General features: G+C 32.3%; 2 protein-coding genes and 1 pseudogene across 3 annotated transcripts; 1 reads left to right on the forward strand and 2 right to left on the reverse strand.

Moving 5' to 3' along the window:
• Positions 1-3,352: 3,352 nt before the first annotated feature.
• LOC110733889 (ferritin, chloroplastic-like) lies at positions 3,353-7,424 on the forward strand. Its single transcript, XM_021913965.1, has 8 exons — positions 3,353-3,771; positions 5,712-5,795; positions 5,910-5,970; positions 6,098-6,185; positions 6,328-6,389; positions 6,709-6,774; positions 6,884-6,947; positions 7,096-7,424. The coding sequence occupies exons 1-8, from the start codon at positions 3,473-3,475 to the stop codon at positions 7,128-7,130; spliced, it is 759 nt and encodes a 252-aa protein (XP_021769657.1). The 5' UTR covers positions 3,353-3,472; the 3' UTR covers positions 7,131-7,424.
• Positions 7,425-11,582: 4,158 nt separating this feature from the next.
• LOC110733890 lies at positions 11,583-12,671 on the reverse strand. 2 transcript variants are annotated; one of them, XM_021913966.1, is made up of 3 exons: positions 12,347-12,671; positions 12,132-12,161; positions 11,583-11,997 (listed from the first exon to the last, which is right to left on the reverse strand). In XM_021913966.1, exons 1-3 carry the CDS (start codon positions 12,459-12,461, stop codon positions 11,825-11,827), a joined length of 318 nt encoding a protein of 105 aa, XP_021769658.1. In that variant the 5' UTR covers positions 12,462-12,671; the 3' UTR covers positions 11,583-11,824. The 2 variants fall into 2 exon arrangements, with proteins under 2 accessions (XP_021769658.1, XP_021769659.1); XM_021913967.1 differs by having other exon boundaries at positions 12,132-12,158; positions 12,347-12,664.
• A 2,451-nt stretch (positions 12,672-15,122) lies between these two features.
• LOC110733891 lies at positions 15,123-18,043 on the reverse strand (annotated as a pseudogene).
• Positions 18,044-23,871: the final 5,828 nt, after the last annotated feature.

A 23,871-nucleotide genomic window follows, 5' to 3' on the forward strand; every position in this document is an offset into this window, starting at 1 on the left:
ATGTTCCTATTTGAAATCTTTTGTGTAAATTAAGGTAAGGGAAGAATCTTGAGTTAAAGTACATTTGGACCATTTAAATATTACTCCCTCTGTCCCAATATATAGTTCTTGTTTGTGTTTTTTCACGGTATTTAAGAAATGGGAGGAGAAAGTGGATGAAATACATAAAGAAAGGTGAAAAGTACAATTATAGACAAAAGTTAGAGAGGAAAAAGTGAATGAAGTACATAAAAATAAAAAAAAATAAAAAAAAGGAAAAATACAATTATAGGCAAAAGTTAGAGAGAGAAAGTGGAAAAAAGTACAAAGCAAGTGGAAAATTTAAGGGTAATTTAGGAAGTACAATAAAGAAAGTTAAAAAAAATATGAGAGTATAATGGGCTTTACTTACTATCCAAAAATAGAAACAAGAACAACATTTTGAGTCTCCAAAATAGAAAAACAAGAACTATAATATGAGACGGAGAGAGTATGAGACCAACTTTTTTTGGAAAAAAGTACATTGGGACCACTTATTATTTTGGAATAAAGTACATTGGGGCTATTTTTTTTGGATTAGGACCATTAAAATAAGGGTATTATAGGAAAATAATGAGAATATGTGAGAAATTAAAATAGAAAGTAGGAACATCATTTTGAAACACCCGAAATAAAAAAACAGGAATATCATTGTGGAATAGAGGGAGTATAATAAAGGGAAAACCCAAAATGACAAACTTAAACATCATTTAGGAACCGAGGGAGAGTAGTAAAATACAATTATTCTACTTGTTCCAATAAAAATTTCACTATTTTTTTTTAAATGTTCAATTTGCAATACACTATTTGAAGTGCAACATCATTCCCTATTACATTCTCACATATGATTAATTTAAAAAGACAAAAGTTAATGAACGCCTCAAAAGCGTTCGATAAGATAACTAAAAGTAAAAATATTACATTGAAATACACATTAGGTACACCGATTAACATAAGTATAATTTTAACATGCGTTCCCAAATTAATATCATTATAGGAAACATTTTAAATTGTTATCTAATGCCCCGAACACTAAGCAAGATCCATATAAAAATTATCAAAAATTAATGCTTCTTTCATTTAATTTTTCTCAACTCATAAAATAGGTTGAAAGGACTAAAAACATGAAGAAAAAAGACAAGTCCATGTCATTACAGGCTGTTATTGGCACTAAGTGGCAAAGTGGTAAAGCATCTTCTGCCATTAGACTCGTCTTCATGCCCATATCAGTTTTTTTCCCCACTCTCATTTTATTTACCACGTACCCTTTTACCATCACAAAAATTACCATCATAAACTACTTATGATAATTTCCAACTTAACCAAATACTTTACTTTCCTTAATATATACATGCAATACATTAACATAATAACATTTTACCTAACTTATATAGTAGTCTTGACTTTTTTTTTTTTTTTTTTTTTTAATAATATTTAGAAAAATATGTGGACGAGAAGGTTTGAACACTTGACCTCTTAGAAGAAAGGTTATTGTTTGACCATCTAGGCTAATTGTCAATTATACTTTAACCTTGCACAATAAATAATATTATACTATAAAGTATTGAAGACACATACTACATACAAACTATTAGATGCTCTTAAAAATTAGCAGTTGCACAACTAAAAAATTAGTAACTCGGTGCAATGCCCGGACTACTCACTAATTGGTATTGTTATATAAATGTTGTTAGATTAGTGTTAATGAAAATTTGCATCATAGGTTTTTTTTTATACCAATGATATGCAAAGTTGTGTTGTAAATTTATTAAAATGATGTATGCATTAAGGTTTAACATGTTTTAATTTGGAGAGGTTTTGTCCTAATAGTCGATCCAATACAGGCCATGTCATCTTTAACATGTTATAGACCAAATAAGTTAGTTTCAAATACTTTTATACACAAAAAATTTATTTTATACAAAGTTTAAATAGAAGATTTTCAAAATAGATAAATATAAAGCAATTTAAATATACATGTTTAATTTATACAAAGTAAATCAAATAGAACAAAGCAGTTAGGATATGTTTTCTTCATCTAAATTCTTTTGAATTTATCTGAAGTGTATGGAGTAGTTATTTATTATACTCATTGGACTTGATTAAATCTAATTGGAAATTAATGAAGATCCTAATTGAAACTGATTGCAAGATAGTTATTTTGTGGAAGTCGATTGAGATTTAATACATTAAACCATATTATATATATATATATATATATATATATAATATATATATAATATATATATATATATATATATATATATATATATATACTTCCTCCGTTCTTTCTTTATCGCACCACTTACTACTTTAGGAAGTTTACTTATTATTGCATTATTTCCTTTTTAAGATAAAAAATATCTATGTTCACACTGCAAATACCCAACATACCCTTACTTTTTCACACTTATTTTTTATTTTATCTTACATTACATGGACAATTTTGTATTTTTATGTTTCTCTCTCTTACTTTTTCCCACTACTAAATTTTGCCTCCAAAACCCCTATGATGCAATAAAAAAAAAACGGAGGAACTATATAGAAACTTATACTTTTCCCGTTCTTAACTACTTGCAACATTTTCACCTTTATGCACCTAGAGTGAATATCGTTATAAAGTATTCCACTTGTATCTACTATCTAAGGCCCCGTTCACTTTACCTTATTTTTGCTGAACTGAAATTATTTTTACTGAACTGAAATTAATTTTACTGAACTGAAATTATTTTTGTTGAATTGAAATTATTTTTACTAATTTCGTATTATATTTCTTCTTTAAAGTTACTGATTTTTTTACTGAACTTATTTTTACTGAACTGGACTTAACTTAATTTTGTTGAACTGAAATTATTTTTACTGAACTGAATATTATTTTTATTGAATATTATTTTTTTAAAGTGAGGTGAACATGGTCTTATTTAGATACAGTGAACATTTCAAAACAGTTTTGTAATCCAAATTATCCTATTAGGTAAACTCTAGATGATGATCATGAGTTGTCATACTTCAAAAAATTCCACAAAATTCTACCCCCAAATTTGAAAATTCTCCAAAAATAAGGCGGTGATTTAAAAGGCAAGTAACCAATCTTTCCCGAACAAAGCGAGTAACAAAGAAATTAAAAAAACGACAAAAGCATAAACAACGAAGAGATAAAATAGAGGACAACGTGGATTGGATATTTCCCAGATTCTCCATGTGACACGAGCTCACCACACGCCCTTTCCTGCCTTTTCATCTCAACCGTCCACTCCACCACTTCATCCAACGGCTCATATCCTTCTCCAATGCCACTCATACACTTGTCCTTCTCCTATATAATCTCCCCCCTTTTCTCACCTCTTCTTCATCCTCACCTCTTCCCCCCTTCAACTTTTATTCTTCCCATTTTACCCTTCCGCCATTGTTATACCTTCAAATTCCTTCAATTTCAACCCAGATTTTTACAAAAATGATGTTGAGGACAGTTGCTTCAGGTGGGTCTCCTTTGTTTAGCTCATCCCCTGTTTCTGGGAAAGAAAATGGTTTCTGCCATGGATTTTCGTCGAGTTTTGTGGGGTTTGAGAGGAGAAATGGGTGTGGAAAAATCATGGCGAATGTTAAAGAAACTGAGCCTATGACTGGGATTGTTTTTCAGCCTTTTGAAGAGGTTAAGAGTGATAATTTCATGGTTCCTATTTCTCCTCAAGTTTCTCTTGCTCGTCAGAAATTTGCTGATGATTGTGAAGCTGCCATTAATGAGCAGATCAAGTAATCTTTCTTCTCTCTTTCTTTATTTCTGTTTTTGTTTTTATCGGTTTTGATGTATGCGGCCGTACCCATAACCCTTGTGGGTTATAGGGAATTAATGATTAAAATTACGCATCCATTGATGTTATTAATGTTTGTATTTATTAATGATTGAAATTATGTGTAGATTGATTGATGTTATTAATGTTTTTTTCCTTTTAATTTAGCATCTTTGTTTTTTACCTGAATTTGGCTTTTCTTCTCTTTATTTATTGGAAAAAGTAGTTATGTTTTTGGTGGTGAAAAGAGTTTTATTTTAAATGATGGGTAAAAGTAAGGTGAAAAAGTTGATTAAAGGTGAAAAAGTAATTGATAAATTGTACTGTAGAAGTTTTTTAAATTTTTATGTTAAGTTTATGCGCTATGATATTTGACATAAAGAAGATGCCTACCAACTGTTTGTTAAAATGGTTCAATGAAAAATGTCGTCAGATTATTAGGTTTTAGTCTCTTCATGTTCTTGATGTAATCTCTTTTGTCCGTCATAGTTGTTTCATAGCTTCACTATATGCCTTTCTACTGTAGAAGCGTATCGCTTAGATTATGCACACCAGAGCATGATGTATATATGTTAGTGAGTTCAAAATAAAAGAATGTATATTAAAATACCACACTTAGTTCTAAATAAAAGTACAGGGATGACATAGTGACAAAAGAAATGAAATACTACGTTCTTTATTTTTGAGTATGTGTTCCTTTAATTTGAACTATAAGTTCTTTTGGCCCTAAAATGCGCATCATGCACTCGCATATTGGATCTAATTTGCAAGTTAAGAGTGGATATACTAAGCTGCTATGCATCATATACTCACATATAGGATCTAATTACCATGTTAATAGCTTTATTCAATTCATGATTTTGACATAAATTTAGTAATCAAGACGGTCTTACAAAATCATAATTATGTTTATACAAAATCCGTATACTATTTGCTTATTTGAGGTTTTAGTTGCTTAATATGGTCCTTGTAGAATAATTGTGTAGTACTACTAGTATTTACTTCAGTGGGGGATGCATAGCAAGTTACCTTCTATAATTTAAAAGGGCGGGAGAAGAAGTTGTATATAAGGTGGCTAATGTTTTCTTATGTGAGTTGTTGAAAAGGACCAAAGGGTATTGGTATAAGCATAAGTAAGCTTAGAGAAGAGTCTTAATTGTAGTTAGCAAAAAAAAATTGTTTCAAGATGACTTAATTGTTCTTCGATCAGTTAGCTTTAATCAATCAACAAGCTAGGCCTATAATTGAATACAATGAGTATATGGTAAGAACATGTTATGTAAGATTGTAAAGTGGATTTACAACAAATTATTGCAAGACATTAAAGTTAACCCTTATATGGTAACCCTTGTAATTAAAAAAAGCCACATTAGTCTTGCAATTAGTTCTTTTTAATATGCATCAAAGAAGCTGCCAAAAGTAAGATGTTGGGGAGATATTGGGAAGTACTGTAGTAGAGAAAAAGAAATCCATATAACTCTTGTGTGTCTCATCCTATACCCCATTATTTATAAATATACCACTATATTAATATGCACCAATAACATTAGAAAAACGTTTTTAAGTTGGTGATGAGTCCAAATTAGAAAAGATGTGGAACGCTGAATATGACTCAAGCTGAGATATGTGATATACTGATATGAGCTTGCTATTGGGTGGATTAAGTTCCCTTGTGCCAAACTACCTAAGTATGTGAATCGTCAACAAATAGTCCTCGTTCATGATCATAATTTTGATTTTATCAATCACATCCTGTACTTAGGAAAAAAAACAAAGGAAAAAGATGGATTGCAAAAATAAGAATCTTAATCTTCAAATACTATGATTTGTACTTTACATTAATCTTTGTCAAGTAATTATTATTTTGTATGATATTAACTTTATTCCTGGTATGATTTACAGTGTGGAGTACAGTGCATCCTATGTGTACCATTCGCTGTTTGCCTACTTTGACAGGGACAATGTTGCTCTAAAAGGCTTAGCCAAGTAAGTTACTAATGGTTCTTTTACAACACCATTCAGTTGTGATTTGTAAAATTTAGCTGCATTAGTTGAAGGGATGCAAGTCTTTACCATATATTGTCGTGTTGGCATCTTTAGGTTTTTCCGAGAGTCAAGTGAAGAAGAAAGGGAACATGCTGAGAAGTTAATGAAGTATCAGGTGAATAGCAACGTCTTATAGTGTCACTTTGTCTGTTAGTTCTGTAACTTTGAAATGGTTGTGATCATTGTAGTCGGGGTGGTTCATGATATTATCTTTATTATTTGCTTCGTATTTGTTGATTCAGAACATGAGAGGAGGAAGGGTGAAGCTGTTTTCGATCCTGATGCCACCATCAGAGTTTGAGCATGTTGAAAAAGGAGATGCACTTTATGGTAAGGCCTTTACCTATTTCCATAGTGTTTTATCAAGATGGCAGTGAACATCGACGTGTTTTGTAATATACATATCTCTGTATAAAATTTTGAGCAACATCTCATTCATTCAGTTCTAATTTTGAAATATATCTTGTGGCAGCAATGGAGCTGGCATTGTCATTGGAGAAGCTTGTGAATGAGAAATTGCTGAACTTGCATGGTGTAAGTTAACCCCGCCCCCCCCCCCCCCCAAAAAAAAAAAAAAAGGATCCCTAAATGGATACTTGTCAATGTTGTCTTACTTAATACAACTAGGCAAAAATTAAAAAATTATGAAAAAATTAATGGCACTTCATATTGCACATAAATTTTTTATACTGAACAATTCCATCTTGCACCTTAAGCAACTAGCCATCTTTATCTTGTGTATATTATATGATTATTGACCATAGATTTTAAGCTTATCATGTTTTCTGTAAATTAAATTCAGCAGATTTTGTGATTCATTTTTTTTTCTCTTTTTTTAAATATTGACCAACAGGTGGCTGAGCGAAACAATGATGTCCAGTTACAGGAATTTGTCGAAGGCGAATTTCTGAATGAGCAGGTAAATTTGTTTTACTACATGCTGTTTCAATCATTTGAGAAAATTCTTTACCCCTTTCATTCTAAGTTTTTCTTAATGGCTCATTAACCTTGTTTTCTATCTTACTTAGGTTGAGGCAATTAAGAAGATAGCAGATTATGTCACTCAATTGAGAATGGTTGGCAAGGGACATGGTATGAATCACTCTTTCAATATTTTTACACTTGCTAATTGTCATCGTTGTTACTCTTATTCTGCAATAGAACATGTATTTTTTATTTTTGCTATAGTTATGGATTTTTAGAGATGTAGACTCTGAAAGCAACCTATTCGCTTTTGCAGGAGTTTGGCACTTTGATCAAATGCTCCTTAACTAGGGGGAAGCTCTGCTCTGTACTGATCCGAACTTGAAGATTTCTCCTAGCTCTAGGTGTAAACTATCTCTCATCCAGAAAAAAAAATCGCCTTCAGTTTGGATGGGAATGGCTAGAATATAGGAAGCTTGTATAAAGTATGTATCTCAGTCGATGTTTAAGAAGATAATTGTAGGTAGCCACTCCACATTTCGTCTGATATCTGAATAATGAGGATTGTAGCTGATGTTTGAAGTTACTTGCTAAATTATTCTCTAACATATTCTCTATTGTTAAATCGTTTGGTTTGTTCTAAGATGCCCTATGTGTTTGTTAATATTAATAATACCCTTGAATTATAACCAGTGTTAATATTATTATAAATTTTACTTTCATTTTGGTGGTAAGAACTAAAGACAGTAACAAGTGGGATGAAATGATGAATGCAGGGTGATTAAGCCCTCATAAAATCATGTATTCAAAATAATCTGACGCGTTGTCAGGAAGTTATTCATTTACTATCGATAATGGTAGACATCTTCAGAGCTGTGATCTGCAATTGTAATGTATCACTTTTTCGTTTTTATAAACCTGTTGTATGTGAAGATAATAATGCATCTCATCCTCTTCACTCCCACCTAAAGCCACAGGAGGTGGTTGCAATTCATTAACTTTTTCTATCTTTACCTCAGTCTGGAATTTACACTATTTTAGGATGTTCGTAAAAAAAGAGTACATTTTGACAGCTAATATAGGAGAGAGTATGTAGATGACTTGTCTTTTATTAGCCACTTACCTTCCATATTCCATTCTATCTTTACCACAGTCTGTATTCTGGAATTTATAGTCGTTGTTTGGAATAAAACTACGAGTACATTACTTAAATTCGTGACAGCTAATTTGAACGGAGAGAGAGCTACGGTTAGGGAAATGTGTTGGGGTTAGGGAAGGTGTGAAGCTAATACTAGAACGCAGACGTGAAATCTCTGTAATGAAATCTTCTTTAATTGATTGTAGATATTGTTCGATGCTGTGCATTCATATAAAACATTATGACCTAATAAATAGTTATGAAAGCTTGGAGTTTAAAATCATTTATATCTCTCAAGTCACTATATTACCAGTTAAGTAGTGATGGCGTGATGCTGCTAGCAATGAGCAGATACTTATCCTCTGCTAGCACTGAGCCAATGATACTTATCCTCAAAATTTGATGTTTTAAAGTGTGGATTGAGGTATTTCTACAAATGTGTAATAGCTGGTACGAGGGAAATTGGATTAAATGAGTAATGGTGTTATAACTAAAAAAAGTATTGTTGAAATTTTATTATTTATGGGTACAGTTCAAAGTTGTGAAGTTTTGGACAGTGATTTTGACATGAACGATGGGATCTCGCCTTATAATTAAGATTTTCTCTTTAAAGTTTGTATATTATAGTTGTCTATCCTTTTCCCTCGGGCTGTCCTAAATTGCCGACTGTATTTATTTAAGAGCATGTAGCATTCGTTAAAACCTTTTAGCCATGTTTTATTCTGAGTACTGTCCTACTGCATCTACTTTGTTATATCTAATATGTACTTTGAGTTCATATGATTCTGATTCATGTAATGGTAGGTAGTTTATTTTAAGCTTCAAGTGATTTTAATTTAAGTACTGTATAGGCTTAAGTTTGACTTATGCCTCCTCGAAAAAGTTGCTTGGATTGTATCAGTCACATTCCAGTTTAATCAGTTGCGTGTTGTACGGTTTAGCTGGGTGTTTCCGAGCTTTCTATCATTTTTCGCAATTTTAAGTGAACTTTTTACATCTGGTTCATAGTGTGACTGTGTGAGGTGTAGTCCACCCTATGGCGGTATGACCATTCCTTAATTGTATACCTTTACCTCCACAATATATATCTCGCTACATTTAGTGAATAAATGTCATAATATGGTATCATTTCGGTATCATTTGTATGAGGTGAATAAGAAAGATGACAAGCCCGCCTAAAAAAATGGAAAATTCAGGAACTTTGCAAGTTATTTGTGGTCTATATCTGTGTAAAGTTCTGAGAAAACTCGAAATGAGAGTTGCGGTCATGTTCTAAATGTTAAATTCAATACTGACTTTCTTCTCGTTAATCTGTATCTGTGTAAAAATTTAATCTTGCATCGTTAAATCTTAGTCTTACACATACATTGTGTTAAGTTTTAGAATCTGATTCAAGTTCATTTAGCAAATTATCTCATTAACAATAGATGTTATGTACAAAACTTAAAAGTTTATTAGTTAAGTAATTATTAAATTTTGTCCTCTTTCTTTTTGGAGCCGATGATTTAGCCTTCAACAAAGTTAAAAAGCTAATAAAGGTGACTTTTACGAGTGAATGAGTGATTTTTACAGACAACAGAACTCTATTATGGCGGAGGTTGCTGTTAATACCAAAGGTAAATATGGAAAGTTTCTTTTCGAATACAGTATAAAGTTATGAGGTTTTGACAATAATTTTGACATGAAGGGGGTGTCAACTAACAATTTGTTAAATGTCTCAATAAAATAGCATCAGTTTGTAAAACTCTGCTTTCATGTTTGATCGTTTGATGGCAATCCCTTTGCATTTGATAATTGCCTATTCTTTTCCTTTAGGTGGTCCTTAATTGTCTGCTGTTATAATTTAAGAGCACGTAAGATTCCATTAACTTTTTTAATCATGGTTTATTTCGACTCTTTTTGTAGTCATTTGTGATTCTTATGTTGATTTTACGAACTATGAGTATGTGTGGTATGTATACGAAATGGATGCACACTCAGCTTAGTTTGAAGGGCAAACTCTCATATTGTGATATCAAAGTGCATCTTTCTTTATTATGTGTCTTCTAATCTTTTGGGGGAGAAATGTAATGTTCCCTAATTATTTATCGCAAGACAGTAGCACCCTAGACTGGGGACTGAGGGGTGGAGGGGTTGAATTGTCGAATCTGATAGTTGGTTGTTTCTGACTTTCTGTAATCCTTAACTAGCTTTTGTTTAGTGATAAGCTGATAACCTTTGCACTGTTTCGATCATTTTCATTTTACTTAAATGACTTTTATTGGTTTTGATTTGCTATACGCCTATACGTACACCTTCAGACATGCTGTTTCCAGATTACTCCATAATTCCATTTGATGTCACTTTTTACATTTTTTAGATGTTGCAACTTGAAAGTAATTTAGAAAGATAAGGGCATCCAGAATCTGATAAAATCAGGTGCTTAGCAAGTTGTAAGTGGTCGTAATCTGCGTAAAGTTCTAGAAACACTTGAAATGGGAGTTCAGAACATAGTCAAGCTGTTAAGTAAAGCGGATTTGAATAGAGAATAATACCACCTTCAAAGATTCAGCATTTTGGAAAAGGAGACGCACTCTATGCTTATGCTATATACCTTTATTCTAACTCTTTCACAAGGACTGGTGAAGAACATTTGATTTGATCATAGTGGAATCTCTACTTTCTGTAAATTTTTGTCAATATTTACCACTAATTAGACCAATATGGATGGAGCATTAAATTTGCACTGTCACAATTCACCCTGAAACAGGAAACCAGGTAGGTAAAGTTTTATTTTGTGTCACTCGGACTCTTCATTTTACCTCAAGTATCCATGTCAGCTCCTCGACATTCCAACATGTTTAAGGACATATGACTACTCATACAAATACAAGGAATAAAGGAAATTTTCACAATATAACCAAGCCTAAAACTTGGACACATATCCGTGTTTGAGATGGGTACTCAAATTTGCAGTAGGTATATATACACAGAAATCCCAGTTACAAAAATTCCACATAATTTAAAGCTGAATAGTTAAAGAGAAGCTAATCTATGTTGGTTTGAAGAAATATGCATTCGCTCTCAAACTGCAGGGAAAGTTTTAGCAATCAAAGCACTCTTTAACTTACTAAGAGAACTACTAGACGTACTTTTTGGCTTGGTTTCTCCTGTGAGCAAAGGGGGGGTCTTTGGAATTAGGCAGCCTCACAGTTTCTACTTTATAGTGTTTTCTTTCTAGCTAATCAATCTTTGTTCAGTTATTTACCTTCCTACTTAGGTTGAAGCATCACAGAAGACTTTAGATGATGTTACTAGATCAAAATGTCTATAAGGACGTGGAGTAAATTGGTGTCCTTAAAATCTTTTCTTGCTGTATGCCCTGCTTTTAGTCTGCGAAAGAGCACAAATTTGACTGTTTTTTCCCTTTCCTGCTAAGTTTTTTTTTTTTTTTTTTTTTTTTTTAGCGATATGGTCATCTGAAAGTATTGTTTGTACTAATACTACAACAGTACAATTATCTAGTTTTCCCTAGTTCCGGATTTCAGGATTCTGTCACCTAAGTAAGCCGGTCTTTAGTATGGATGTAAATGGCTGTAATACAAGAGATGTTTGCATACAAATATGTACTTGAGATTTATATATTATGCTAATGCAAATTGATTGCACATTCTTGGGCTATGTGATTTTTGACAGTTAAACCTTCAAATATACTCAAAAGTTTATAACTAATCGAAGTCTACATATAATCGTGTTTAATTTTCCCATTCTATCAGCTTTGCAGAATTGTTCTTCAATCTATCTAGAGAAGAACCTGATGGGCATAACAAAACACAACACCAAGAGAATTAAAGACCGTAAATTAGACCTACTTATTGTACAAAACAATAAAACTGAAGTAAGCCATATTATCTCTTTTGAAAGTCACTTAACTTGGCTTAAAACAGACTACTAAATATCGAGGTCTCTTGCAGTTTCTGTTGCTGTGTATATCCTTAGCACGGGTCGAATGAATCATCTTCCACATCGTTTCGATATCAGCATATCCTTCACATAGCTCCTTGTCTTTAGAAAGGCTCACAAGCCCTTTTCTTTTAGCAGCTGCCAAATCAATGATACCAAAGTATATTATCAAAAACTGAACAAATTTATAAGCCTGCATTAAACCATTGTGACAATTAATAACAGAACTAGCATCACTCAAAAAAAGTTGTTATACAGTTTTTTCTATTTACCTTGTTTTGCTCCAAAAACAGCATATCCTGCTGATTTAAGCAGAAAAACATTAGAATATGGTATCTTGATGATTGAACAAGATATGAACATGATTTTACTTTTGAAATGAATCTAACGTACGTGAACAAGAACATATTCCATTTCACAATGTTTTCAGATTGTTTCTAACGAGTAAATGTGTCATTAAGCAAAAAAGGGGAAGGAGGAAGCTTACCTTTCGCCTTGTGCCAAAATCGCAAAGGAAGCTTAGTGAAGAAGGTGGTTGTAGTTGGAAAGACTATTGATGGTGGTGAGGTCTTGAAGCAGAGGAAGCTCCTTAGACTCTCCATATTTTACTTAGCTACAACTATGTTTTCTTTCACTCCTTTTATATATTCTCTCAAAGTCAAATGTTGTTCTTTCTATTTGTAAAATCATTCCACAAAAATAAAATAAAATCCAAATTACCTAGAAAAATACAAAAGTTGTAAGAAAGATAGGTTTATTCATATTAAATCAAGCCTTTTTCTTTACTAACTTTGCCCTTTACTTTTAATATAAGATTTCTTAATATATAGTCTACTTAAAAGAATATTAAGGGAATAAGCTTGAAGGTTCTAGGGTTAAACCTATTTCAACCAACAAATTATGATATATACCCAAAATAATTATGATTAAAGTGGGGTTTTTAATCACCTTCATTAGTGGATACATACAGTTGGTTGAAATTCAACTAATGACCAAGATTACATATTAGAATAGTATTTTTGTAAGAAGTAAAGTTATTAGTGGGGTTTTGTGATACTGGTAGTAAATACATAAAGCATTGTACTGAGATTGTGAAATGATGACATAGTATAAAGCACACCATGAAATTTTGAGTTCACTAGGATGTGGTTAGAGGACTGTTTTGTCATTTTACAGTTTGAATTTCTCATATAACTAAGGGTACCATCAAAATTGAGTACGGAGTATATACTAATCCTATAAAATTTCTCATATATATTGTGACTACAAAATGTAGAATTCGTGAGCAAAAGTGTTTTATATTGTACTCCTGATGTATTTTACAAAATTGGAACAATTTTATTTCTAATTTTTTAAAAATAGTTGATCATTTTTAACTAAGATTTTCCAAGATTTATTACATCATTGTCGCTGAATCTCACTATGGTACAAGGCAAAGAAGATTAGCCTCAATTCCTTTCAATAGCCGCAATTGCTAGGTTGTGAGCCTTAGTCACTGCTATCTTAGGAACATATCACATAACAAACAATATATATACGTAGTACATAGGACTATGATACAGAGTATGAAATACTATCACAAACTTGTTAATTCATTAAGATCGAATACTACTATTTAAGGAGTCCCCAACAGTTTTGTATGTGATTTTTTTTTTTTTTTCACAGTAATAATATTTCTCAAAAATACCTCTTATTATTGGTTGTTTACTTTACAAATCGCCCTTCAAAATACCTTAAAGCGACTAAAATACCCCCAAACAATCTACCACTCCATTATATTCCTTGTAAGCTACCTACGTAGAATTTCGTATATGACAAGCCATGCAGGTAAGACCGAATTTCTCAAAGCGAAAAAAAAAAAAGCATAGGATATGATAAGAACATTTGGTAAGGTCTAAGGTGCAATTACCTTTGGAATTTGCTTTTGCCACCTTATCTTTCTTTTACCAAAGATTCCCAGTTGCAATGTTTTCAGGTAAGGTAGGTCCAAGTCAATATTGTATTTTGGTGTCTTAATATCATCCTTAAATAAACATCTCACACTCTAATGTTTCATTTGGTAATAAATCAAGATAATTAGATTCCACTAAAATAATACTATCTCTGTTTATATATACTTGCAAATGTTCTAACACTTTGTCTTTTCCTATTCGCATCGGTCTACTTTCACCATCTTGAATTTGTTGCAAATTATATTATCAAAGTTTTATAATTATTAGATTATTGAGGTATTATAAACATTGGCATGTTGAAAATATAAGTGTTGTTCTTGTACGGTTGAACTATAATTATTAAGAAACGGAGAAAATACGCTTCTTCACTTAATGATGTTGAATTTAATGAGTGGAGATTATATTGGAACATGTAATTAAATCATAAGAGACATTTTGGGTACCATTAACAACCGCAATGCTGGTTCCATGTGATATTTACCCACTATTTAGTGCTCATAAACCAGGTAGTAGTAAGTGAAGAGGATAATGTTTCCTAGTCACTTCACTTCCACTAAAGCCACGGAAGTTTGTTGCACTTCTCTAACTTCCCCCTTTAAATTTTTAAATCACCAATTTTTTGAATTAAATATATTGAGAAGCAAAGTTAGGAAGTGTACATGGTTTATGACTCATTTTAGATATTCTTCTCGTGCAATGATAAGCAGTGGCAATCAGGTCATTTGCATAATTGCAAATTGAGTAACTTAGATGACGAGTTCTTCAAATTTGAGCAATATCAAGCTACTTCACCTTTGTCCACCATCTAAATTGCGGAATTCATTCATACCAACACTACACACATGTGCTAATCTCAAACCATAAAATGTTCAAAAGTGCCCCATATAATCCCCAGAGACAAACATCAGGCGCTGGCTATCAAATTATATTCACTATATGAGATCACATTATGTTCTCCATGTTACTCGCGGAATGTCATTACCATACTAACAGGAAAATATGTGTAGATTTGTGATAATTGTAAGATATAGAAGGGATTTTGATAGCCACCTTCATTTGTACACTAATGTTATTTCATTTCACATATAGCTTGATTCAACCAACAGTAGCTAACAAAGTTTCAGGCTTAATTAAATTTGGGTTTCATGCTTTTGAATTCGTAAACAAATTTGGTTAACTACAAGTTTAGTTTAATACAGCTAAAACACAAATGGAGCTCAACTGTCTTAGGTTGTTAAAACTACAGAAGTTGGGGCATTGACAGTTTAACATAAAATGAAATCAGAAAATGACAGTTTTAACTCCATGATCTTCACAATGCAACAAACTCAAATAACAAACACTTCTAAACATCAAAATCCTTCGGCAAAGGAATCAAAACCTTGCAATAAAAAAGAAGATTCAAGCTACAGTTACATTCATCTCCAATAAGAGCAAAGAGCATCTATCACAGCAAGTTTAAAAGCCAAAATTGTACTGACATAGGAGTAAAAAAGGGGGCATTCACCTTAGGGAAACTATGTGAAGCTGTCTAACTTCTAAGAAAAACTATCCTCAGTAGCATTACATAAATTATGCAGTAGCAGCTTCCTTTTGTAGCCTCTTTCTAGCCTCCTCAATAATTGACAACTTGATACCCTTACCCTTGGGAACAGACACCCATGGCTTGGTGCCCTTGCCAATGATAAAAACGTTACCTTGTCGGGTTGCAAACTCATGGCCAGCAGCATCTTCAACGTGGATAGTCTCAAAACTTCCCTTATGCTTCTCTCTGTTCTTGAGGATTCCAACACGCCCTCTGTTTCGCCCTCCAGTCACCATAACAACATTTCCGACATCAAACTTGATGAAGTCAACAATCTTGTTTGCTTCCAGGTCAAGCTTGATTGTGTCATTGGCCTTGATAAGTGGGTCAGGATAACGGATGGTACGACCATCATAGGTATTCAGATAGGGAATGCCCTTCTGGCCAAACTGAATAGATCGGACCTTGCAGAGTTTGTACTGCAAAACAAAGTCTTAGAATGGATGTACTAAACAAAACATAAGAGGCTTAAGCCAACCAAACTATTCTCTCTCAGGAAAATTAGTAGGGAGAGAATAAATGTTGGCACCATTGCAGAACAAAAGGCATATAAGACATCATGCAGTCTCTTCCAACAGTTATAGCCCCCACATTGATGCTCGAAATATAGGAATCAGAGATATTAAACAAAAATAAATGGATAAGAACTAGATGGGTTAAACTATGAAAGAAACACAGTATACCTTTGCCTCTTCATCTCTGATAGAGTGCAGGCGAAATCTTCCCTTTGTGTCATAAAGCAGACGGAAATTTTCATTTGTCTTGGGAATGGAGACAACATCTGAAAATAAATCCATTTCCCATTTAACAGGTGCAAGATGAATTCAAACAAAAAATCTCAGGTATTAGTTATCGTAACAAAGATTGTTCTCGTACCAATTGAACACAAACAAAATGTATAATACTCCCTCTATCCAACAATCTCTCATGAATTTCACCCAACCAAACTTAACAAAGTAAAAAATAGCTTGGGGGCTAACAGTTGGGGACGGAAGACAGCAGGGGTATGTGAAGAAACACTTAACATGGCATGTGCTTTAACAGAATGACGTACATGTCATGTAATGTTTAGATGACTTAAACATTAACTGCTACACAGATATCGAAAGAGAACATACCCATGAAACCAGCTGGGTAGGTCTTATCGGTCCTGACCTTGTTATCAACAAGGACATGTCGTTGCATCAAAATAGCTTGGACCTCCTGGTATGTAAGAGCATACTTTAACCTATTACGCAGAATAAGGATTAAGGGTAAGCATTCCCTTGCTTTGTGGGGACCAGATGAGGGTTTAGGAGCCTGTATAACACATTGGAGCAAACATAAGAACAAATAACAGTGATGCCACAGCTATTTAAGCACGGCAAAAAAGTCATATCACTTACAAATGCACCACCAAGTTTGTCAAGCATCCAATGCTTGGGGCATTGAGCCTCTTCAAATGTTTCTTCAATCCTCTCGCCTGCAATTCAAATGAATAACATTAGATGAACACTCATAAATTGGGCATGTACATGCATAAGTTGATTTCATAAATGATACAACAGCAGGTACGATAGCATAGGATCAAATTCTAAAAACCAAAATCTATTCTATGTAATTAAGGCATAATGTAACTATTTTGATAAGTATAGCTATAGATCTTTTATTGAAAATTCATTCCGCCATGCAGTGACATCATCCAACAGTGGCAGAAAAGGTTACTGAAAATCAATACTAACCAGCAGACACAGTTTTACACACTCCCCACCTGAATCGAATTTCTACAATAATACACTCTTTACTACCAAAGGAGATACAATTGTAACACCAATACGTGATGAAAATTTCCATTTCAACATTGTAACAAGTCACATGCAATTTCTTGGAAAACATAGATTAAAAAAGCCTACTTTGGCCAATAATGTAACTTATATCATTCGACGAAAACATTGAAACATGCCCTTCAGCAAAGTCATTGAAACATCATCGTTCGACAAATATGTTAAAACAAGTACACAAAACACTCTCCATCTATTTCCTCACCCGAGAGCAACCTCGTATATACCACATACTGTACACACTACACATTGTTCGGCAGAGCTATTACCATCATCAAAACCATTCCATTGATACCCTCGACTCAAAAGCACCACAAAATGTATCCAAAAATACAGAAGTTAACCCATTTTCCAACACAAAATTATCCAGAAAATCAAAAAAACAAAATCAATAGATCAAATTGATTATACAAACGAACTAGTTTAACCAACAAAACCCATTAGCATTCTGATCAATTCACACTTCTTCAATCTTCACCACCCAATCACCCACTAAAACTACCGTATAAAACATACCCAGTTCACATTTTTCCATTAGAGAACCATGGAAATTAACATGAATTACAAATAACCCAAACAAGTTAAGAACACAGATGAAATGAGCAGATCCAATTACAACAATCCACAAAATAAAACATTTGAAATACATCAGTTGTACAATGAACAATAATCATATTAACGTGTTCGATGAGCATAAAATTAATTGTATAGAATAGAGAGAGAAAGAGAGGACTAACCATGGTTGAAGATTTGGATGGAGGAGAGAGAGGAGTGCGTCTCTCTTAAGCCGCGCTTCTTCAACAACAAAGATAGTGAAAAAGAGGGGAGATCAGCCAAAACCCTAATTTCAGTCTGTTATTAAAAGCTTTGCTAGGGTTTCTATAGTTGGGCCGTTTTATAATTGAAATGTAATTCTAAAGTTTAGCCCAACTAACATCCCCATGGACTTGCTCTTCGTTGTGGGTTTTATTTTTGGTTTTGATCTGTTGATATGTTTAAGGGTGTCATTTCGGATAACAGGATCGAATCTGAGTTGATTAATGACGGGTCGGGTGTTTTCGGATCAAGGTTATCCTTTTAACTCGTTTAGGTCGGGTTGGGTTAAGATTTGTCGAGTCAAGGTCGTGTTTGAGTCGGGTCTACTTTAGATCGGTTCGTACAAATTCGAATCGGGTTCAAAATGAACTTGATTGGGTTAATTTCAGGTTGGATGACTTTGGGTTGGGTTGATTCCAATTCAGTTAATTTCGATTCGGTTCAGCTTGGTTAGGATGAAATGGGTCAAGTACTAGGTCAATTCCAATCCAAATCCTTTTCGAGTTTTGTTGAATGTGGGTCGAGTTGACCAAATGCAATATTAAAATAAGGTCATTTTAAACCAGAGTAATTATTAAGTTATTACCTTATTATTCGGTCAGGCCATTCAGCAAGTGTCATTTTCCATATTGTGTCAGTATTAGTTTTCTCATTAGATTAAATCTTGTATCGGTTTTATCTTTAAGTCAAATTAAAATAAAATTATCAAGGAGTTATCATAGCTATATAAACGAGACGATAAGTAATGAACTAATGACATATTTATAGATGATATCCACATATGGTCGGGTTATGTTTAAGTAAAATAATCTTAACGATTAATGAAACAAACATTTACATGAATCGAAATATTTAAGTAAAAAAAAAAAAATAGAAGGTCAATTTCTTGGTTTAGGTTTAGATTAATGTTTGGTTTGAAATCATATCAGATTAAAATCAAGTCAAGTTACAATCAAGATGGGTTAATGTTAGGTTGGGTCACAACATATCAGATTGAATTGGGTATTTGATGGGTCAATTTTGAGTCGAGTTGAATTCAAGTCAATTCAAGCTAGTGTCGGTTTGAGTTCAAGTCGGATCAAATCGCTGTCGTCTTATCAGATTTGAGTAGAGTTTAGGTTGGTTATAGATCGGGCTTGGGTCCTAAATTCTCAGGTCGAATCAGCTCGGTTACATTTTGAAACATATGGTTTTTTCGATCGAGTCGGGTGAGTTTTGACAACTCTAGATATGTTCCCTAACTAGTGTAATTCCATTCGTCGTCAATACCTTGATTTAAAGAAACTATTAAAAACAACACTAGAACACCTCACGTCCTTATTCAGTTTAAATAAGTTAAATTTAGCAAAAAAAAAAAAAAAAAATTCAACACACATTAAAATTAGTTTTAATCGGTAAAAATTAGTAATTTATCTAAAGAATAATAATGTAAGAAAAAATGATTTCAATCCAGCAAAAATAAGTTGAAGATAACATAAAACTAATACAAGTACTTCTTTCGAAAAAAAAAAACTACTACAAGTACTATTTTGGCAAAAAAATCAAAATTTTCAAGCATTGACATCGTTTTTCTGTCATTTTGTTGAGTGTGTTGTACTTGTACCCTTAGGCACCGTTCACTTCACCTTAATTTTGCTGAACTTTACGAAACAAAAATTATATTTGCCGAACTTTAATATTTTTACTGAACTGAAATTAATTTTACTAAACTAAAATTATTTTTGCTGAAGTAAAATTATTTTAACAGATTCTTTATTATATTTCTTCTTTAAAGTTACTAATTTTTGCTAAACTGGAATTATTTTTACTAAACTGAAGTTATTTTTTCTGAATTGAAATTATTTTTGCTGAATATTTTTTTTTTCAGGTGAAGTGAACAGGGCCTTACAATTAAAAAAAAAATCGTGTACCTTATGTTCCCCAAATTAACTTCCCCCTTATACATTTTCTATTCATCCTTATATTACTTTTGCAATTACGGAGTAATAGATTGGTGTTGTAATTGATTCAGAGGTGATTTTGAATAATTTAACCTTACAATTGTTTTCTTATTACTTTTAAAAATTGACCTCAACATTCTGAATTATAGTTTGGATGCACTTAGCTATAAAAAAGAAATATAATAGAGAATCAATAAAAATAATTTCAATTGAGCAAAAAATAATTTCAGGTTAGTAAACTTAATTTTAGGTTAGCAAAAAATAATTGAAGTTTAGCAAAAAAAAAAAAATCAATTCAGTAAAAATAATTTCAATTCAGTAAAAATAATTTCAGTTCAGCAAAAATAAGATGAAGTGAACAGAGCCTAAGTCAAACAAAAATATATTCAGTTCAAACAAATAAGTTTTAATTAGTAAAACTAGTGTGTAGCCCGGGCAATGCACCAAGTTTTACTTTGAGTATTAATATAAAATATATACTAATTAAAATAAAAGTGAACAACAATAACTATTAAACTAAATAAGTGCTCTCAAATGGATGTTTAATACGAAATTTAGTATTTCGTATGATAATTGAACATGAAACATAATTAAAAGATGGTAAGAACATTAATTCATTTCTTATTAGTCTTGTATTAAAACCATGTAGTAAGCATTTTTATTGCCTTTAAAACATGTTTATAATATAAGGGATGATGTTGCATATAATACATGTGAAAGGTAATGTGGAATACATCTAATTCATATTAAATCATGGCTTTTTTAGGAACGCTTTTTAATATATACTAGGTTAATCCCGTGCGATGTACGATTTTAACATAAAAAATGAATTATAGCCTTTTAGCATACTAGTAGTCCCATCGCGCGCGTTGCGCGCAATAGTCCAGCATTTTTCTTTTTGCTGTAATTCGTAGCTTAATTAGATGTGATTAATTATAAATTATGTTATATTGTTGATTTATATTGGGAAATTATCAATGATACACTCCAGGTTTTGACTTTTATCTTTGATACACATCATTAAACTATGATTATCAGCAATACACCTAACTTTTTCCTAATTAATTATAGTAACTAAAACATTAATTAAACGTTTAATTAGGTATAATGACAGGGATTTTGCGATAACTTGACTTGACTAAATTGCCCCCTAGTCATTAACTCTCCCTCCAAGCCCAACTGTCAACATTAAACACAAAACTTTGATCGTTCATCTCTTTCACTCTCTCCCCTATTCTTCCCTAAAACCCTAATTGACGCTCGAGTGAAGCAAAATTCCTGGAGATTTAGCGATACTTAGTGGATTGTAAAAGGTTAGTGTTGAATTCTGTTTGTAATTTTGGAGTTTTTTTGTTTAAATTGTTAGGTTTTAGTTAATGTATGTATTTTCGTTTCATTTGTTGGATTATGAGTTCAAGTTGTAATTGTGGTTGGATTTTGCTCTGAATTATGCTCGATTTGCATATGATCATGTTTGCGTTCTTAATTTTGTATTTTTGTACATGTATAATTCGATATGGGTGTGTTTGTGTTTACATGGTATAGTGTTACTTTTTAAATGTTTAACCTAGGTTTAATTATGTGTTGTTCTTGAGTATGTGATGTTTTGTTGTGCTTAAATTGTGGTAGTTTAATCTAATTTTGCAGAATGAGTAACAATGTTGTATTGAGATTTCAATATAAGGTGCATAATGTTGATATTGAAGTGGACTCTAATACTTGCAACCTAATGGATAAAATGATAGAATTTGAAGATCGGTTACGTAGTTTGGCAATAGTTATATTGAACCCTATATTTGGTTATGCATATAGAGGCAAACATTGGCCATTAGATGATGATGGTGGTTTAATTAGGATGTTTAACACATTCCCTAATGCTGACATGATTGAGTATAGGAGGAAAAAAAATAGCTCTAGGGCTTCAACAACCACAACCTGCAAATCAACCACCACCTCCACCTCCACCTCAAAATCAACCACCACCTCAATCTGAACCTTCTGACCAAGCAGGTTAAATAATTAAAATTAACGTTAAATTAGCGTTTTAGTTACTGTAGTTAATTAGGGAAATGTTTATGTGTACCACTGATAATCAAAGTTTAATGATGTGTAACAAAGATAAAAGTCAAAACTTGGAGTGTATCATTGATAATTTCCCTTTATAATTTACTAAATACTTCCTCCATTTCTTTTTAGTTGACATGTTTCTTTAGTCACGTTTGGCAATGTACAAATTTAACCATTAATATATTTAATTACCAATAAAAAAAATTATGAAAAGTTAATATTTTGAAAATATAAATCGTAAAGAATCTAACAAGTCCTACATGACTATATTTTTCATTACGTACAAAGCACAAAACACAGTCAAAGGGGAGTGTGTGAAACGTGACAACTAAAAAAAACGGAGGAAGTAATTAATTGTAAATTCTTTCTCACAGTGAAACCAAAACCCTTATGTTATTGATAACTTTGACTCCATTTTGCCTATAACGTAGCTAGTCATTTGAAAGACAGTCGACAAAAATAAGTCTAGGTAATATGTTTTTTGTCCTTGTAGCTCTACTTGTTTGATTCATACACAAATTATTTCTTATGTGTTAAAAGATATTAGCAAATTTATGCTTTGTTGCCCCGTAGTACTTTGCCGGTCCTCATCCACAAGTGCTTTGCCATTTTGGGACCATGGTGCAACCTAGGACTCTATCCAGATTTAGCTGTCACTATTAATATAGCTAATAATTACGTGACAATAATTTTAAACTGAGGGGAATTTTCTAAATAAATAGATCACCAAAAGGAGTTTCCTTCTACCAAAGGCACATACATTGAATTAGAGTATTTGACTAACTTAATCTCTAAAAATTAGCCAAATGACCAACACACAAGGAGACCCAAATTGCCTAAATAAGTTGTTGTTTTATTTCACCATCTGATGTTGGAAAGGAATTACATGTATCAATGACATATTACATCTAGCTTTTCCCTCTTCTTTAAGACATAAGCTTTTGTCTTACTTGGTTTCAACTCTTCTAGTACTTCTACCTCAACCTGCACAAGTACATGGACTTATTTTAGATGAGAACAACACCACCTAAACCACCAAAAAATCTGTTAAGAGATTTGTACAACTATATAGATAAGAGGAATGCATATCACATATTTATAAAATTTGCTGAAAGAATGTTTAGTTTACATCACCTCTGACCTCCTACCTTTCACTAAAATAGAGCAATTGAATTCTAATAATAATAAATCTAATTCTTAAAAAAATATGGTAACAGCTGCATATCTTGTTCTTTTAATTATGTTATCATAATGGTCTTGCCTGGTCTATCCATGTTGCCAATTTTTATAAAGAATTTATAATAAAAAGTAAAATAAATCAGAATTAAGCTAAGACAATTATTACAATTGGAAATGGGTTGGGCGTCGCAAGCCAACCTAGACCAGGAAAGAGGAAGAAGAAGAAAGGAGGTGACCATATTATTAATCCAAGTAACCCAAACGCAAAGGTTCAAATTGTAATAATAGCAAAACACACAACAAAACACATACCACAATAAGGAATCATCATAGTAATGCTTATTATAATTGTATGTGTTTATTATGATTAGATGTAAATAAAATAGTTTACGCTAGGCATAGTAATCAATGAATCACCATAGTAATGCTGGGTCTCTTTTTTAGAACCATTTGTAGACATAACAATTCTAGTCCTAAATTAAACTTTTAATCTCATTGACTTGTTCTTTTTTTCTTGCATCCTGCTTACTATCATTAGTTTTTCACATATATAAGAGATAAAATACAGACAATTATTATTATTATTTTTTTACCTCAACCAGGGTCCAATCTTATGCAAGAATGCGAATAAGAATATATAACATCGATTAACA

This window comes from Chenopodium quinoa, unplaced genomic scaffold (assembly GCF_001683475.1).
Source record: "Chenopodium quinoa cultivar QQ74 unplaced genomic scaffold, ASM168347v1, whole genome shotgun sequence".
In the NCBI taxonomy this organism is placed as follows: Eukaryota; Viridiplantae; Streptophyta; class Magnoliopsida; order Caryophyllales; family Amaranthaceae; genus Chenopodium; species Chenopodium quinoa.